The following is a 20,831-nucleotide window of genomic DNA, read 5'->3' on the forward strand; positions in this document are numbered from 1 at the left end:
TGATCCCATTGTCTCTCTCACTTCCAATTCGGTACTTCCTGCTGACCTTGTGGAAGGCTTGAAGGCGGAGGACAAGAGGGCAGAAAAGGCCTCCCATAAGACTCACTTGGCCACTGCATGGGCCATGAGGGCCTCTTCCTCATACTTCAGCAGGGCAGCCCTCTTCTGGCTTCATAAGCTGTTAGCCATCCTACCAGCAGGGGATGCCAGAGCGAGGCAGGACGTTAACAAAATCATTGCTGCCATTGAGTATTCGGCTGATGTCTCACTCAACGCTACAAAGTTCTCTTCCAGAGCCCTTGCCTCTACCGTGACTTCTCGCCGCCTGCTGTGGCTTTGCCACTGGCAGGCGGACATGAAGGCAAAGTGGAAGCTCGCTTCCGCGCCCTTCAAAGGGGGGGAAACTTTGGGGAAGCCCTGGATTCGGTTTTAATTGAATCCAGGGACAAACATAAAATCCTGTCTGCGGTCACTAAGAAACCGGACTGTAAGGGCCAGCCTTTTCGCAGGCAGTCCTTTCGGAGCTCAGAGCCTTCTACCTCCTCAGGGGGATTTGGTAGGCCTTATTCCCAGCCCCAGGATCGTCTCCCGGACAGATCCTCATACAGGGACAAGAACAGGCAGCAGGGCAACCGTAGGCCCTTCTGTGGGGGATACTCCAATTGCCCCTTTTGGAAGTCAAAGTGACCGGCTCCAGTCAGCTCCGATAGGCGGCCATCTCCAATTGTATACCGACCAATGGGAGGAGACCACGCCGGACACTTGGATTCTGAATACTGTCCGTCATGGGTTGACCCTGGAATTTCTCTCCTTTCCTCCAAGGACCTTTGTCCATTGTCCCACTCCCATGCTTCCTAATTGACAAGAGAAAAAATTGGCATGCTAGAACTATGTCTTCTTTGTTCCCTTTATTAGAGATGTTTAGAAGTGTAGCTTCTTTTTAGAATTAAATACTATCAACGCCTCCTGTCCAGTGAATTAATTTTGTATATGGTGATGTGGCACTCAGAGTTACACTCATTTATCCCACTCCTGCTTTTGTTTATCATCGTGTTAATATTTACTTCTTCTTCTCCTTAAATGCCAAGGACAACAGCTCTAAGCTAGAGGAACATCAGTTTGAACGCATTTATTATTTTCTTTTTAACGTTTTTATTAAAGTTTTTGATATTTTTAAATTTAAATTAATAATTTCCCCATTTCTAATTTCTACGTTTCTGATATCAGACCAGATAAGACAAGATGATATCATTTTCTCAATATTGGGCTACTTCATAATAAAAAAAATCTGTCTCTTCATTGTATAAATACTTACTTTTTAAAACATTGTGTACTTGCAATACTTATTGTTGGTATGAATTGGCAATATTGATCGTTTAGATGTAATCCCGTGTTTCCACTGACCTCTCCTTTGCTCCTGGCAATTCTTCATTTGTCTCCAGAAGTTGTGAATGCTCCCAACACTGGAAGTTTTTAAGAAGATACTGGATAACGATTTGTCTGAAGTGGTGTAGGGTTTCCTGCCCAAGCGGGGTGGATTAGAAGACCTCCAAGGTCCCTTCCAACTCTGTTATTCTGTTCTGTTCATATATTATTTCATTGGTTTTTTTTAAAAAAATGTACTAAACTACATGTTTTATATTGTAGGTGCGAGAGATGTTAAAGATGAGAGACTCAAACGGTGCTCGTATGCTGACACTGATAACAGAACAGTTCATGGCTGACCCACGGCTGTCACTTTGGAGGCAACAAGGAACTGCAATGACAGACAAATACAGGCAGCTGTGGGATGAACTAGGTAAATCCAAATAATTTTGCAGAAGCTTTTAACAGATCTGAAATGAAGGAAATATTAAGTGTTTTGTGTATTCCTGGTCCTTGTCAATAGAATTTGTATTTGTTCCCAGATTTTGGAATTATGGCAACCTGGGAACTTGTTTTCATAGGCAAAATTAGTGCATTTTTGCGAAAGCCAAGGATGTACAGCCAAAAATAACTGCTCCGTGAAATGTTTAATAGTAGAAGCTAGAATATAAACATTTCCTATGTAATAAGTAACCCATTGTATTAACAAGGGCTAGATCTGCAGTTATTAATAGTAAATGTTTACCTTCATAATTATGCACCTCTTTGATTCCAAAATGTCTTTGAAAGGGCATACTCCTTCACTAATCAGTCTTCAGTCGGCATGGAACACTGTATAATGTTAGCTCAAGACCCTTCATTCATACTTTTTAATCAAGTGGGTGGTCTGGGTATATACCTCAGTGTAACACATGTCTTTTTTGTGCTATAGTTGAATTTTTGCTCTGTAAAGATTGGAGGGGTGGGGGTAACCCTGATAATTGGCCAAACTAGGCTCATTTATCAAATTCATTGCAAGCTCACTATACTACCAAATCCTTTTCGACCTATGTTTATATGAGTGGTTGAATGTGAATTTGGAATTTTTTGTATGAAAAGTGAGGTGTGTACTTGTTGATTTGAGCTGGTAGTAGGTGAACTTTGTGTTAAAATTTGTTCTGGGTCAGATATGGTTGTCTGTTTGAAAATTAGGAGAACATAAACTGAGAACAAGCTGTATTTCATGCCTTTAAGTAAGTCTTATGAGTATTTTAATCAACTTTTAATTGAAACTGAAACAAACACCATAGTTGTAATTCATACTTCGTGTTATTTTGGTTCGTTGTATATTTTGGAATAGGAGTACTATATTTTTATATGGCTCCAAATGAAATGAATGTAACACTGAAAGTTCCAGAGGAGCAAATTACGAGCTGCATCTATTTCAGTTTATCTTTCTTACAGACAAGCAGTCAGTAAGGGAATCCTTGCAACAAATTCCATCAGCATTTCCCTGGATGTACTATATTTAATAATGACCTTGTGTGTACAGTATTACTAAGATCTGTTTCCTGGGGCTGGGGGCACATTTTGGCTCACTGTGTGCCAGTTTGACATTCTTAGAGGAATTGCTTAAGAGTGGCTAGTTCAGGGGAACAATTACTTCACAACATATCATTTCCATGTCCTTCAAAGATTTCTAATAATCCAGCTGAATGAGTAAACCTAAACATTGGATCAGAAAAGGATAAAACAAGTGTCTTTCTGACTGAATTTAACCAGGATCTGATATATCATTGAGAACTTCTAAGTTAATGCTTTCAATGTTAAATACTGCTAGTTTCACAACAGCCTCAACTCCCTGTTTTAATTAAACACTATATAATACTAGTATTATCTCTTTGGTGAAAGTGACTAATTTTCAGGTGTTGACATCTGAGCAAACAAAGCTACTTGGCACTGTTAATCCTTTTCTTTTCCCACATACCCATATTCAGCTTCCAATGTGTTCCAAAGGGCACAAGAGGCCATTAGATTTTGTGTTGGTTAATATAAGCAAGTGGCTATTTCTCTCTGGTAGATTTTTTTCTCTCTCAACTCCTCTATTCTGGGAAGTTACAAGGAAAGCCAGATCAATTACAGTTCTTCCACTTCTGATGTTAAAACTGAACAGGTGATAGATAATACATTGTTTTCAGGAGTTTCTGGACAAAGCTGACTTTTCTGGTCAGCTGTTCACCTGATTTCAGGCCAGGGCTAAGAATGAAATTAATGATATTGGGAGAAAAATAGAATGTGTGTCTCTGTTGGCTTCTCCAGGCTCCTTGCTGTACCATTAGACTGTGTATGTAAATACGAGCACTCATTTCCAGTGTTGCTTCTCCACCCTTGCGGGGTAGTTTCAGGTTATGTTGAAAAATTACTCTGCTCCAGGAGATATGCCAATAGCTTTGATTTATTCTCCCATTATGATTCTTATTTGCATGAAGCCTCAAATCAAGCTTATACGCTTTCTGTATGAGTAATTTTTCCAGTTTCTGAGACTGGAAAAAAATTGATTAAGAATAAGTAACTCAAAACTCAATCCACACAATTAATGCAATATGGAAGTTACATTATTTTCCGAATCTTCTATTCAATCCAGGACTAAAATCCTCAAAACAATTGTTTTCTTGTTGCTTTGTTTCTATTTTCCTCTTTTCAAATAATTGCTTGCGTCAGATTCCATGCAAACACCTGAAAGAGAGGAGAATGCCAAATAAAATGACCAACATAGATGTGTTAATTCTGTATTGGCCTGGTTTGGAAATAAGTCAAGTTAGATTTTCTTCCATTGAGAAGCTATTACAACATTCCTTAATCTTTGGAAGCATCAGTATAGATATTCTGCTCATGGTTATTCAGTGTGACTGTGATGTATGGCTTTATGTTCCTGTTACACTTTAGTTTCTAATGGTAAGCAGTGGAACTACTCTTGGTGAAAATTTGACTTTATTTACTCCTTTTTTACAGGGAAGGTCATGAGACTTGCATTAAAAGTTAATCCTCCAGTCTCCACATCAGTTCTTTTAACTGTCACCAGTTCTTTCAACCTACCCATTTAAAGAGTATCCCTAAGGAATATTTGACATAACACCCTTTGGATGCCAGAATCTTCTTAATTTTTTCTTATAATCTTGCTCATCCAAAGTAAAAAATATTTGAACTTTCATGTTTGAGCTTTGATGTTTGAGTTTGGGAATGACTTTCAATCTGAAAAAGGAAAAGGAAAACCTATTATTTTGAAATCATAAAAGGTTTTTTTCCCCTCCTGCAAATGCAGAATGAAAGCCATTGGGCAATTTGAGCATGTATAAAAATGAAATAAAGCTCACTTTCGTTTGCAGGTTTACACCTGTTTATAGGTTAGCCCTAAAGTCAACCAGCTACTAAGCTTTCTTAAGCATGTTCTCAGGTGATAGAAATTTCCCAAGATCAGACAGGTTTCACTGCGTTTCTTCCCTTGGGAAGAGGCCACCTTTTATAAAAGGATGTTAAAGAAGAAGTGTTCTGCTTCTAGGAACAATATGTTTGCAGAAAGGCTAAAGTAACAAGATGTTAATTGAAGTTCAGCCAATATTTGCAAGATTCCCACAGTCATGAAGGGTATGAGAATACTTCTTTTGAAGGTAACATTCACTTAATATGTTAATAATGAGTAAAAGGAATTTCCAACTTAGATTCCTTTATAAGAGAGGGTGGCCCTGTAAAGATCAAGTAAGAGTTGCTAGCTTGATAGGAGACATACATTTACATTTGAATCACCAAACAAGCCAGGGAGGGGGGTATTAATTATTCCTAGAATTGGCAGGGCATGTTTATATAGCAAACGTGTGATTTGATCAGCTAGCCTTTATTAATAATCAGTTTAGTTTGTAGATGACTTTGGGTCATGGAAATACTTTTCTGTCAAAAACCCAGACACTCCCAGTTTTTTGAATATTCTGTCACAAGAATTGTACAGAATTTGGTACAGAATTTGCTTTCATTTTTGGAGCAAGTTAAAGTTAAAATTTAAGGTGAATCTAAACTGAATTTAGATTCTAAATTCTTAAAGAATTGGATTCTTTTTGCTGTTATGTCATATTTGTTCTATGCATGGTATGCATACATATTGTGGGATCTTTTGCAGGTGATGGTTCAGTTTAAATTAAAAAATAAAATAAAATACATTCCACTTTAAAGTTGTGAAGAATGTACTAGGCATCTGGAAGATAAAGTTATTAAGATCTACCTGGAATTGAAGACTGGATAAGCATGTCCTATACATATGACCAAGGTTATGATTTGCAAGGTACCCTGGAATTAGTTTGAATATGTTAGTTCTGAGGAAGCGGGAAGAGTTTTTGTAGTATTTTATCCACTATTAGATCTCTGCCCCAGAAAAAGGCGTTAAAAATAGAAAGTAAAGAAAAAAGCAAAACAAAATAAAAACAGAAACCCTTAAAGAATTAAGCGTCAATATTCTTTTACAGCAATTATAAACATTCTTGGATCTGTTTCCCCTCCTTCTAAATCAGGGCTGTCAAACCCATGGCCCATGGTCCAGATGTGTCACACAGTGGCCACCTTCACACCCTGTTTAATGAAGGGGTAAAAGTCACGATATGTCACGTGATGCCAGTGTAACAGAGCGAGTTTGACACCCCTGTTCTAAATTATAAAGCTTAGTTCCCTTTTCCTGTTATCAAACTTTATGAAATCCCATTGGCTTAAGACTATTGGTAAATCCCAAAATCGCCATTTTTACCTATTTTTAGCAAAAAGTCCATAAAGGGTTTTCAGTCTTTTATAAAAGTATTTGCTGCTCCTTTCTTGGACTTTATAGGCTTATCTTTATGGTCAATTAGCTGTGGATACAGAGAGCTATTGGGGGAGTTTGCTGTACGTCACTTAGATTCACCCAATCAGTGTTATATATTTCAATCACCTGATCCAAAAGTACTGCATAACTTGGGCATTTCTGGCCCTCTGTAAGTACCCTATTGTTTCAAGGCTTGTGGCAGGCCAGAAGGCTCTATGCAAACGATGGTTTCCAGGCCTAACAGGCCGCTTCAGCATTAAATTCTGAGCGCTAATAGTTATAGAGAAAAGTTTTGTCAGCATGCGGGATCTGCAAGTTAATTGGTGTTTGGAAGCCCTTTGGCACCTTGAAAGATACAAGCCCTGAGTATAATTGTCACGTGTCACTATCAGGACCGACACAAATAGTGTTCTCTGTTCAGAAGCTTAATTACTGACCGTTTTAAATATGAGCATCGCAGTTTTAAACTGAGCCCCATTTGCCCTTGAATATAATTTAGATGTCCCCTTAGCAAAAGTTAAGTGCCAAATTAATGGGGGGGAAATTCTACATGAAAAAAAAAACCTAAAAATGCAAAACAGCCTTTTATTGCCTTTCACGTGTGGCAACTAAATATGTCAACCTAAACCAAACTGTAATTGGCACAGTTACTGTTATCAAAGTAGAGTTGCTCTTGTGACAGCTTAATAAAGCTGAAGCTATTAAATTAAATTTCTGAGGCTTTATCTGATAAGCGCAGTGAAGCAGAAGAATCTGTGAGACAAGTATCTATGCCTGGTAGAATGATGGAGCCCAGCAACTTGTCAACATATAGATTACGGGTCCAAATGTATGCCTGGTTTCCCCACAGTTTCTGTTTTTCATTATCCTTTCCTATCTTCTCCCATACTACAATGTCTCCTATGCTAGCTGTTATCACGCAGATCTTGCATTTCAAAAACCTCATTTCAACTTCCTCAACATGCATATAAGCAAGAGAGCTTTTTAAAATTAAAAATGTGCATCTAGCGTCCGTCAACACTCTGAAGAAGGAGTGGAAGCCATTGACAACAAATGTCCTTGTGCATTAAGACAGAAATGGATTGTTGACCAGCTTATTTAAAATTCTCCAGCCTCGTTTCCCATTATTGACATGAGGTTTGTCCTTTTTGTATTGTAGAATTACTCCAGTTTTCCCAAGTTTCCCAAGGAACTTTATTTTTTTCCTGGACAGAGAAAAAAGAGCTAATTAGATTGGCATGGTCTTTGCAATGATTGTTCATTGATTTCCCATTACAGAAGATGGTAGACACTGTTAATAATATATAGTAGTGCTTTAGTTTTCCAGTCCATGTGGAGTTCCTGCAGAATAGGATCGTGTTTAAAGATGTAACTTGGCAACAGTTTATACAATGGCCCATTCAGGCTCACTGGGAAACCATGCCAGAACAAAGCCAAACCAAAGCAAAATGTTATACTGAACCAAATAGCATAAACTAAAATAATAAATTAAAAATACAGATTTATAACAAAAATCACAAAAGTTACTGCACATTGAAGGGTCAAGTAATAATAGCGGTTGAACAGAGTTTAACAATTTAGCTGTGAAGTTCTCAGTTAAGAGAAGTCCATTCTCTTCTGAGCTATCACAACTATGAGTTAGTATAGGCCTTTTAGTGCACGGCATATAAAAACAGCAATGCTAAGCTCATGTGAATCTGATTGTACAACAGACAGGAAGGAATTTACTCTTGTACAAGCCTGTTGCTGGAGCTTCCTTCCACCAGTGAGGAGAGCAAATCATTAAATTGAGCAAAGTTAAGGACTTTCTTGGGAGTTAGACAAACAATATTAACTAGAAATTGGCATGGGACAAATGTATCCTTAAAACGCATGAATTGCTATTGGCTATGTCCTTATAATTCTTCAGGGAGGCCCACTTCACCTATAATGTTAAATAGTACCGTATTTATTCGAGTGTAACGCGCACACATGTATAATGCGCACCCCCTAATTTTCGATTAAAAATCGGTATAAAATTTTGTTTCACACCAAGCATTGTAATTGACAAAAAAACGTTGTTGAACACGTGCGGCCATGACTATTGCCGCCGCTGCTGCCGCCGTTCACAGGACCCGCCTCTCACCCTCTTCCTCCTTCCGACTGGAGGGAGAGGGTGAGAGGCGGGTCCTGTGAACGGCGGCAGCAGCGGCGGCAATAGTCGCAACTCGGCGGTGGGCCGCCCCGGCTGGGAGACAAAGGAGGGGAAAGGCGGCAGGCAGCTGAGTTGCGACTATTGAGCACGGCGCGACGCCGCCTGAGGCCGGGATCGAGGCTGCAGTCTGGAAATTTACAATTTACAATTCGCCTGCACCCTCAATGGACCGGCCGCCACTGCCACCCCACGCCAGCCCTCCTTTATAACGCGCACCCACACTTTGATTTCTTTTTTTGGTAGAAAATTTTGCGCGTTATACTCGAATAAATACGGTATGTTAATGTTATATACTAAAACATGAATTTATGTACCTGTAATCTCACCTATGATTCATTCTCCAGTATAATAATACAAAATGCATTTGATTTCACTTTCAGTTAACCACAAATATTTATATTCAAACTTAAGATAAACTGTGGTTACATATTGGTTTAAGGCAACCTGACCCATCCCAGTTTCTGTGAGCTTCCTTCAGTAGGATCAGTGGTTGTGGAATGATAGCAGTTATCTTCCCCATGACCGAAAAGACCTGTTTTAAATGCTGGATTTTATAAATTTAATTGTTGCTTCTGTAAATACATTTAAGATATATGTACACAAAAAGAGAGTGTATATGTATGTATATACATATACAGAGTTGCTAGTCTGGAACCCTTATTTTAAAAAACAATATAAAAACTTAACAGTGGCTTCAGTTTGAGATATGACTAATTATTATCTTTTGTATCTACTGAACATATTTGAATGAATTTGCTAGTTATCAGTGATTTCTCACCATTAAAAACAACCTTAAGAGATTCCCCTCTCCCATTTAAAATGTTTTGAAAAATGAATAGAACAATGTGTTGTGCGAGTGTGTGTATGTGTGTGTGCGTGTGCGCATTTCTGAAAGATCTGGGCTTCTAGCAGCCTGGGCTATTATATAGATTTGTTATTTTGAGCCACACACGCAAAAGAGGTTTACAAAAGCAAAAGAAAATGTAAGGCTAAAATAAAAAATAAAATGTAAAATGTGAGGCTTCAGCTGGTCCAGAATGCGGCCGCGCAGGTTGTCATGGGGGTACCTAGGTGCTTCCATGTTACACCCCTTTTAGGCGGCCTGCACTGGTTGCCGGTTGTTTTCCGGGTGCGATTCAAGATGTTAATTATGATCTTTAAAGCGCTCCATGGCTTAGGCCCAGGGTACTTGTGAGATCACCTACTGCCACTGGTAACCTCCCACCATCCAGTACAATCCCACAGAGTTGGCCTCCTCACGGTGCCTTCAGCCAGGCAGTGTCGGCTGGCGACCCCCAAGGGGAGAGCCTTCTCTATGGGAGCGCCTTTCCTTTGGAATGAGCTGCCCGCGGAGCTTCGCATAATTCCCGACCTCCAGTCCTTCCGGCGCGCCCTAAAAAGTTGGCTTTTTCAGCAAGCCGGCCTGGTCTGAATAAAATAAATTATTAATTTTAATTGTTAATTTTAATTTAATTTTTAAATCTCATTGTAAATGTCTATTGGGTTTTTTGGATATTCTATTTAAACTTTCTTTTAACTTTTGTAATATGTGTTTTTATGTTGTACGCCGCCCTGAGTCCTTTGGGAGAAGGGCGGCATATAAGTTCAATAAACCTCAATATGAAAAAAAAAATTGAATCTCTAATGGCAAGTTCAGTTTGTATTTTGAATTAGTGAAAATTATTCCTCTGGGAATTAGCCCATAAACCCTTATTCAATATATCACAATTTCTTGAGCCATTACTGTTCCCTTTATATACTTTTTTCGCCTTTTAAATATTTGCAGTTGATTATTTTTGATTTGTCTCCCTAAGTATTTCCTATTGTTGTTTGATTGTTTACAAAGCTGAAGCAATCAACCAGTACACAAAACATTACTCCCTGGCGTCTGGATTAAATTTCAAAGCCCCATTTCCTATAATGGTATATCTACAATCATTAAAATACTTTTAACTAAAGCAAAATCTGAGTATCCATGTTGCTTTTGACATTGTTGTTGAGTTTTATGGAATGGAGCATCCATTCCTTCTACACTAAGCAAATGAGCTAAGATGCAGCATGGTGAATAATCTGAAGACCTGCTTTAATTGTAGCCTTACACACACCCACACACCCCCCGGCTTCCCTAGCATTTTTCTACAAATGTAGGATCTGGTCGTTGTTTTTTCTGGATCAACCAAGTATTGATCCATTGGTTGTAACAAAAATTGACCCACCAGCTTGTTGTCTGAGCCTGACATTGTGTGCAGAGAAAGAGTGACTGACCCAAAGTCATCCAGCTGGCTTTCATGCCTAAGGCAAAACTACATCTCAGTCTCTAGGTTTTTAGCTCATGTCTTTTACCACTAGACCAAACCAGATATTATTGTAGCCTTATTGTACTGTGACTAATTTCATATGGGGCAGAATAAAATTGAAAAGGCATTGTATTGGCCTGAATAATGGAAAACAAATTGTCACTTGAGTCAGCACACCATTAGATTTAAAACATTTCTGACTCACAATTAGTACAAGAAAGATACCTCACGCCTAGAAAATAGAATTTTTAACTTTTGATTCTTTATTTGCCTTCTTTGCATTTTATATACACCTACAGTATATACCACCCGAGTACCTGTTGTCATGGCCTTATTAAATCTCTTGACATTCAGGTCTAAAGTTGAAATGGATTTTTTTCTCATGAAATAAAAAAAAACTCTCAAGGAAGTCTTTATGCTTCCTTTGTCATATATGTCCTCTTATCCCCTTATACCAAATGTAGCTTATAGAAACTACATCGTTTTCTTTTGCCATAACTGCTGCAAATAATCTATTACATTAATCAGCCATTTAGTATGAAATGCACAGAGAGTGATTATAATATCATACACAGTGAAACTCTTGTCAAAACCAATATATCAAAGTTTGAATCAGTAACAAAATGAATTAGAACAAGATAAAACATTCAGTAGTCCAAGAACTTCAGCACCTTGAGAACTATAAGAAGTTGAGTACTAGTTAAGTGATTTGTATTTTACTGAGGCGATGTTCATGAATAAAAGCTGGAACTCTCAAACTTGGTAGTATATCCTCATATCCTAGAGAGAGTTCATGAATTAAACAGTACTAGAGTACTTATATATTCTGTTCATGAAGATACTGATCTAATTAGATCATTATCCATTGGGGCCTTGGATTTACTTTTAGCACTAATGAATCTCTAATGGGCTGAATTTGTTTTGGTAACAATTCGGAGTATTCATCTTTGAAGGAGGGAGGGATTTATTGAATAAGATCTAAGTTTTCCATTATGATAGGCACTATTTCCTTATTTTCAAAAATGTCATTTATATTTCACATCACCAAAAATACTTTTTTTGGTGCTTTCAAGACATTAATTCACAGTCTCTGGTTTCTAGTTTACTGCCTTTAATCGCTATGCCAAATTGGCTGTCAGTATTACCATGATGGTATGTTAAAAGATTTAGACTGGTTTAAAACATAGGTGTCTACATAAACAAATATTCACTATCTTGATATTTTTCTAGTATCTGCCTCTGTAGCAGACTGTGGTAAAATAACATTTTGAAAAAAAAAATCTGCCATAACAAAAGTTGTAGTTTGAATAAATTATGCAGCCTAAGTGCCTTTTTGACTTGTGAAAAAATCTGTGCTTTATAGAGAATTTAAAAATGGCTTAACCTTAATTCGGCATTTCATTACTAATATTTTCCCCATTAATATAGGATTTTAAGATCCATACTGACTGCATCATGCTCCATATTGCAGAATAATAATGTTCTACTACTTCTTGTCCCTAATGTATAAAGAGCCTCTTTAAGACTGGTGGATTATATGGAGGTGAGCTTATGTTATGGAATATTTGCTCTTTTTTTGGATGATGTACCTGCTCTAGTAGCAGTTCTTTAAAAAAAAAGAATTAAATTAGATTACAATTGCGATTTAGAGGCCACCTGACTACTAATAACTCTGGGCAGCTTTCATTTAAAAAAATAGGAACAAGTAGAAAAAAGTGACAACTCATGAGCAATCCCAATGATAAACATGTAAACCATACTCTATCTGATAGGGGCTCAACTATCACCCCACTCCAAAGCTGGGAAAACAGCAAATATTTAATAGCTTTTGGAACTTCATCAGACTGGGAGCTATTCAGATCTTTTGGGGCATTTTATTCCAGAGGGCAGGCTTATTATTATAAGCTCTAACTCCCAGCAGTGTACAGCATAGCATAAACAGCATAAACACACACTAAATTAAAAATAGTAATAAAAAAATCATTGGCACCTAACCTAAGGATCAAACAACCGGGAATAGCTAACCCCCCAAAGCCTTATTTGTTTATTTTTAATTTAAATTAGTTTAATTTGATTAATAATTAAAAAACTTCAAACCAAACTCTAAAGTGCACCTCTATAATAAACCATAAAAACACATTACAGAACAAAATAAGATGGGATTCAGTGGCTTTCTAAAAATACAGGGGGAAAAGACATCCAGTAAGGAGGTCCATGTGTCTTAACCCAACCCCTAAGAGAATAGCCAGGTTTCATCCTTAAGGAATGCTAACAGAATGAGAGACTGATGGATTGATTGACTGGCTTTCTTTCTGGACTTATGTGGCCACCTATCTCATATAATGGACTCTAGGAAGCTCAAAAAATCCATAAAAATGAACAAAAGTAACCTTACGCTGAGATGCAAGACCAAGCAGCCTCCTAGCTCAATCTCAACCTCATAGCAATTTGGGGGGGAGGGGTAGACCCAGTTCTTCATGACTCTTCAGAAGGCTAAAAGATTGAGATCCCTCAGATCTGGGATGAGAGGCACCAAGAAGCAGACCTCTGAGATCCCATCATGTGGTAACATTTAAAGGAGGGGACCTGGAGTGTATCACTGTATCTAACCGAATAGGATGTATAGATAGCCTCAGGGTAAGGCAGTTCCACAAACAGATATGGATTCAGGGGGATTTCATTCCTGAAAGTAGGTGCGTTTGGAAAAGTTTTGAATTCAAATGTACTTAATTTGTAAGGCTAACCAAATTTAAAAAAGCAACCCCATAAGAAATGTCACAATAGGTGCCAATCACCCTCCAAGGGAGTTTGTCATGGAGAAATGTTATGCTTCAGTTGTCCCTCCTATCACCTAGCATATCCATCTGAAATAAGAATACAAGATGGACTAAACTCCATATGGAAGAAGGAGTCCTGGGAGTATCTAGGAGCCAAACCCTGTAGCCAAATATTTATTTATTTCATTTATTTTTTAAAAATTAATGCTATGTTTCTTTTTTTAAATATTTTTTTATTTTTAATTTTCAAAACAAACACAACACATCCTTCTTTACATACTGTAGAAAGTGTATCAGTTTGTTACAAAAAGGCTTTCGTGCATCTCTTCCACAGTCAACAAACATAATTCATATTAACTCAAGTATTTTAACTCAGATATTTATACATGTTACCATCATCATACTTCCATTTTCATTTGACTATAATTGTTTAAATGTCCTCCATCATAAAATATACCAAGATTCCAGTGACGTGCGGTGAGGTTTATGGCTGGTGAGGCTGGTGACGTCATCAGCACGAGCCGCGGTCCCCTTCATGTTGACTCAGGAAGGCGGGGAATGGGACCATGTGTGCAGGAGGCGGAAGCTGCCTCAGCCTCCTGCACACGTGGTCCCATTCCCCTCCTTCCTGACTCCTGAGTCAACATGAAGGGGACCACGGAGCGCGTTCCGCAGTCCCCTTCATGTTGACTCAGGAAGGCGGGGAATGGGACCACGTATGCAGGAGGGAGGCTGAGGCTAGAGGAGCCTCCTGCACACGTGGTCCCATTCCCGGACCACGTGTGCAGAAGGCTCCTCAGCACCTTTTCCCTTTTTTAAAATTTTCATGATGAGAGCGGTGAGGCTCTGGCTCCCCTGCCTCCCCTGACCGCACGTCCCTGCAAGATTTAATACATAACCACATACTGGCATTTCATTTACTATTTCTAAAATCCTCCAATAACACTGAATCCTTATATCCTATTCTAGCTAAACATCCATAATATTTAATAACAAAGTTTTCTAATCCTCCTTTCCAAATCGCTGTTTAAAATTTACACCCAGTTTCCTTATGTTGTACCCATACCTGTATATACGTTGTTATCATTATCCCTCCTTTATTTAACTATATCCTGCATCATAACATTTTCCCCCTAATAATTAAGACTTAACTGTATCTAACTTAGTTCTTTTTTATTAACCTTTATATATAATCCAAAAGGATTTCTAATCTTCCTTTCATGGGTATCATTCAATATTCATATCCCATTATTACTTATCATAACACTACACATTGTATACATTATTATCATTATGAATTATTTATTTAACTATATCTATTGTCACCAAATTTCACAAAGTTTAACTAGTTTTAAATTATACTCTTCCATCTATCAACCTATATCTTTCCAGTAGCAAAACAGTCTCATATCTTCTGCCATTTGTGGTGTCAGTCCTCTAATCATCTCCTTAATCAACTTTGTATGGACTCCTACTAGCAACTCCTTGCTTATAAAATCTCTCCTGTAATTTTGATGCCCTTCTTCTATTTCCTTAATCAGCTTATCTTTGATTGTCGGTAGTGTTATCAATGATATTGCTAATAAAATTTCTCTCTTTAAATCCATAAATTCTTTTGATTTTTCTTCTTCTGTATCTTGCCATCTGGGGTAGATTTCCCCTCCATTTAAGTCCTCTGTCAGTATTCCACTCTTTCCCTTTTCAGAAACAAACCAATCACTATAAATATCAGCAATTTTAATTTCTTTATATTCATTTTTCTCTTCGATTTTTAGGATTTTAACCACCACTTTTTCTGTTTGATAAACATCTCCAACTTCTTCATCATATTTTATTGTTAGATACTCTGTCTTCCAACTTCTTCTCTATCCTCTCATATGTGTTTGATAATTTCTGTATTTCTGAAAATATCTTTTGCAGACTTAAAATTTCTTTCTGCTGTTGAAATTGTGGCATTATCTTCAGCTAACAAACACTGCTGCTCTAGCTTGGAAGGTTTTAACAAGATTAAGCATAGATTCACAATAACGTTTTATTTTCACCTTTCTCTGGTTAAAGATATACTTCAAATGGACATCTGTATGCTTTTTTTCTTATCACTCTCTATAAACAAGCAGTGAGACCTTGGAATGCCAAGGCAGGATAATCAGTGAGAAAAGTAAGAGTGTTTCGTTTCCAATACACAAAGCACCAGCCTCCGAGTACAGAGTTATTGTTGCAATCTTCTTTGTTTCTTTTTGTATCTTTTTTGTATTTCAAGTTTTAAAAAAATTTATTCTTGAATGAGTTAGAAGAGCACCCACAGTAATGAAAGAGGAGAATTTTAGTCCATAGGTTACAAAGAATAATAAAAGAAAAAAAATAGAAGAAGAAAACTTAATCCATTCATTTTAAAAGGCTTGCATAAATTCTAGCCATGAAGATAGCATTTAAAAAGTAAGATAACCCACTGTCCAAAACCATTCCAAATTTAATTCTGCCGCTTATTCTGTTCTCCAATTTAAATTAGTTTTAAGTTTTTTATAGGCAGTCTCTTTTAAAATGGTAAAAATTCCTCACCAGCTGGAAACACTTTCTCTTTCCGTATCCTTCCGTTTTGGAGCCACCCTGACTTCATCAGCCTAATGGCTGTATCTTTTGTCGCCGGCTTGAAGAACTTCTCTTGGATTGATCAGGGACTTTGCAATGTCCCTGAGATGAGCAAGACATATTCTTCCTGTTCACTGTCTCTGCGGGACGGTTTAGGTCCGTTTGGACCAACCAGCAGCAAAGTATTGATGGCGATCTCAGAGCATTGAGATCTCACGTCTTCTCGTCGCAACATTGGCTCCTCCTTCTCTAAATTAATGCTATGTTTCATTTACTCTTTAATCTAAGTTAATCTTTTATTTTTTCCTCGATAACTCTATTGGTGATCTTTGGATGGGAAGAAGAAATGTAAATTAACTGAAATAATTCTCTTTTATTGCAAGCCAAGTATCCTAATGTGTGTCTATGGAGATTTCCAATCATCCAGGTCATGGTTGTCTCAAAAGGTTTTTTTCCAAAAGGCAAGTGGATTTTCTTGGTTTTTTCTTTTTCCTTTGAAAATATTTTGCTTCTCATCTAAGAAGCTTCTTCAGTTCAGAACTTTTGGATGAGAAGCAAAATGTTTTCAGAGGAAAAAGCTAACAAATTCCAGTTGGAAAAAGCTTCTTTGGGATATCGTAATGTTTATAGGAAACAATTATTAATTGTACTGCATATATGCTTAATAGCTTTTATCCATGATGGAAAAATGTATGCATATTGTTAACAGCACCTACTGCTAATATAACACAGGACTTTAATACTGCCATCATGTAGTTATTTGTTTAATAATATAAAAATAAACTTATATCGCTGACTGTTGATTATATTCTGTTTGTCTGATGGGGATAAAACACTAATGTCCAATAGGTTTTGTAATGTCTGTATTGAAACAAGAGTTTTGATGAAGAAAAGCCACCTCTAATTCAGAGCAAGATAATGATTGTGAAAATAGAATTGACAATACCTCACTAAGATGTGACAGTTTTAATAGTCTTTCTCTTGTGTGAAATTAATACCAAATTGCAGTTGCAGCATGATGAGTCTTCCAATTATCTTCAGGGAAATATGGAATTTGCATATTGATTTATGATATGTGCTTATCTTTGTGCCAGGAAAATCTCTTAGCAGGTTGAGTTGCAGTAATATTAAGAAAAAGTACTATATATACTATGTATGTGTATATGCCTTATATAACCAAGCTTGGGCCTGAATTAAATTTCTGTGCTCTTGAATTGGTTTTACAGAGTTATATTAAAATTAAGGAGCAATTACCATTTAGCTTTATCACTGCAACCCTTGTTAAAAATGTCAAAATGCACAGAAATTTAACAGCTATCATTTATTGATGAAATTCCTCTTGAAATCATGAACTGCAGTATTTAATATAAAAACTGATCTGGTTACAGGATGAGTGTGGTCACATTGCACATTTGGGCAGGATTGTTTGGGGTGTGTGTGAATGTGAGAGCTTTCTTTGTTTTAATTATATGGCTAATTTAGCATTTACACTCATTCATGGGATTGTCAACTCAAAATGGCAAGAGAGGGCTCCAACAGCCAGATTTTAGAGCCACTCATTGTCCACCACTGCAGTGCCATGTTCATACAAAATATTAAAGAAAAACTAAGACTTCATGCAGTGCACAAAACCAGCCTGCCTTAGTGCAGATCTCTGAATGCATATTTCAGTAAATGCATTTCTCTCTCAATGGTGAAACAATAGCAGGCATTTTCTGTGTTAAACATCTACCAGCTTCTCTAGGAAGCAAATGCTATACATTTTATACAATAAAGATAAAAGGAAGGCTAGTGTGAGCTTTTGGCTTGATTCGTTTTGCTGCTACAACAAAATAATACTTTCCAAATTGTTGAGAAATAACAAAACCATTTGAACTGCTTTTGAAGATTTGGTACAGTATGTTTGGCATAGATTGTGGCTTAGTTGCAGATTTCCATTTGCATTCTTTACCAGTCATATTCAGTTGCATGCATGTCTTTTCTGAAAGGCTGCCATTCATTTTTAACAGATTCTGAAGGTCTCTGTAATATGTAAAACTCTTCCTTGATGAACAAATGAAGTGTTGCTAAATAGTACTTGTAGATGTCTTCACTCTGCTTGTCAAGAGTCTGCAACATAGCCGATTTTAAGAGCAATATCTGTATATTTAAAAATGTTCCCAACAGTTCCTGTTTTATTCATGTCTCGATTAGCATGCAGTGTCAGAGATAGAGGTCCTGGATTGGTTCAGACTTAAATGTCAGCAGAAAATTAGATCTGTAAATTTCAATGAAGGATTTCTCATACATAATTGCAGCAGTATTTATGAAATATATTTCTGTCCTTGGTTAACAAAAAGCAAAAAATAATTGCAAAAAAATCAGAAGTTGCTTATTCTCCCTTGTGTTATGGAGAGAAGTATAGAACATCTGCACACTAGATTTGAAAATAGAAAATCAGTATAGAATTGATAGAAAATAAAGATCAATATAGAACAACAGTGAGAATCAGATATTTTCAGAGATTTTAATCAAGTTGGGGGGGAGGAGGGGATGTAAAATTTGAATTGTTGGCAGTTCACTTGCAATGGTTGCAAAGGGTGCTTTAGTGGGGAGATCTCTCACATGCACATCCAGGTAGGGGGATCCTTTGTGTGGCACATGCTTGGAAAAAATGTATTTATAAGAAATAAAAATAATAATCCATACTTAAAGAACATCGCATTGAACATTCATTTCAAACATTATCTATTTTTATTTACTTATTTTAGCATAGTCCACAAGGATCAAATTCATTGAACGTATTATGAAAATCACTTAATGCATGCTTTTATTGGTAAACTGAAACTATTGGGGGTTTTTTGCATATGGAGATCATCACCTTTGTTTACCTTTATATTTGTTTGCAAAACAGATTTCCTTCAATGTGCTTATTTTCAAGTTGATTTCTTTTGATTAATTTGTTTGGTTTTTGTTGTATGCTGGCAAGGGTCACTTGTTTGTAAAATGGGAGGGAGGGGTTATAAATTAGATAAATAAGATACAATTTCCTGCAAGCTCTCAAGGGTGCCTTTTGCGTGAGCTGTTACAGAGCTTTGTTATTGCATCCATTTAAAAAAAAAAACGTGTGCATAGTTCTTTTCATAACTTTCAAGGTATCTAGCCGAACTGGATGTTGTCTGTCTCTCTGTAGGTGCTCTTTGGATGTGCATAGTATTAAATCCCCATTGCAAGGTGGAACAGAAGGCCAGTTGGCTGAAACAGCTTAAGAAATGGAACAGTGTTGATGTGTGTCCCTGGGAAGACGGGAACCATGGAAATGACCTGCCAAGTCTAACCAATGCTCTGCCACAGGGTGTAAATGGAATACAAGGTAAACTTTGATTTGATTTAATTGAAGATGTTGCACCGTTACCATTTTGTAAAAGCATAATAATAGTAACAGCACCGACCCTCAACCAACCCATGCAACCACCACCACCACCAGCAGTTCACCTCCCAATGACCCTGACCTGATGTAACCTCCCTGTTACAAGACCCATCACAAGACACTCTGATGACTCACACCTGACCCTCACTTGACACACCCACACTTTGAAGCCCTTATAAACAGAAGAATACTGACACTGACATACCCTAACTCCACTGAAGATGTTACTTAGCCTGCTAATGAAATGTTTGGAAACCAACTCACAAGCTTGGAGAATGAACCTTTACCCTCAGCATAATAATATCCTAATGCTAGTGTTCTGGATTTTTCAAGCCTTTTGGTAAAAAAATATTAACTAAAAGATTGTTTGTGAAGTGTACATGCTTTGCTGGCTATAGTCTGTATAGTCACTGACAACACCTCAAGACATTTTCAGTAATGCGAGTCATGTTATTTTTCTCTTGGTCATTTCAAAGACTGTATTTCAGCTAATAGAATGTTGGGTTGACATTTAGTTCTGAATTGCTTTTCATTGTGTAGATGTCCTTCCAATGTAAACCCAGTAGGCTATACTAAATAGGAACTGTGTGTATTTAAATTGCTGGGGTTGCAGCATCATGGAAATGTTTTAAATCATCTCACCCAAAATCAATATATAAAATATCAGTATTTTTATATCATGAGGTATATGTTGGTGCCTTACAAAAACAGATGAAAGTAGTTAGTTTGAGGCTAATGCCTATAGGTCATTTCCTTGTTCAAATGTTGTACTAAACAGCCCTGTTTCTCAGTTTCTGCCAATACTACCGTAGTGTTTCGGTTGAAGCACTCAGCCCCTAATTCCTTTAGTATATTTTTCTCAGATCACTCACATTATTTCATTTAATTTGCTAACTTTCCCTGCTATGTGACATCCCCCAACAAAAATTGCTTCAGGATGTCGACAGTACTGCTGTAGTTTCTTACAGATTAAAATTATAATTGCAGGGAGAGCTTCTTCCAGCTACTTAAAACCACATTGCAAATTCCTGGTTGTGTGGTATGAAGGGGTGCAGTTAAATGCCAAGTTAGCATTTAAATGCCAAGTTGGCATTGTACAGTAAAAAGAAAACTGTACCTCAGCAGCTTTTGCATTAATTTAAATCTGTATGTCCTTGGTATTAATCTTCAACCTCTCCTCTATCAAAGAAATGATTATCCTTGTATATCTATAATTGTTCCTGCTTGAAACGGAATATTAAATATACATTGTTTATGTGTGTAGTTTGAAGCTATGGTGCAAACTAATCATTTGTAGGCTAATTGTATCGTAATCATAAAACTTGGATATTGTTTTCCTGCTCAGTCTTAACTGAGCTTGGTGAATTGATTGTATAAA

The 20,831-nt window shown here is 37.1% G+C and overlaps 1 protein-coding gene across 1 annotated transcript in view; it reads left to right on the forward strand.

Moving 5' to 3' along the window:
• The window catches only part of ZSWIM6 (zinc finger SWIM-type containing 6), a 113,011-nt gene that overhangs the window by 57,609 nt on the left and 34,571 nt on the right, over window positions 1-20,831 (forward strand). Inside the window, exons 4-5 of the mRNA XM_081941336.1 lie at window positions 1,648-1,798; window positions 19,217-19,396. Coding sequence (XP_081797462.1) covers window positions 1,648-1,798; window positions 19,217-19,396 — 331 coding nt within the window. The remainder of the gene's footprint in view (window positions 1-1,647; window positions 1,799-19,216; window positions 19,397-20,831) is intronic.

The sequence above is a fragment of the Natrix helvetica genome, assembly GCF_964273705.1.
Source record: "Natrix helvetica genome assembly, chromosome: 2".
Classification (NCBI taxonomy): domain Eukaryota; kingdom Metazoa; phylum Chordata; class Lepidosauria; order Squamata; family Natricidae; genus Natrix; species Natrix helvetica.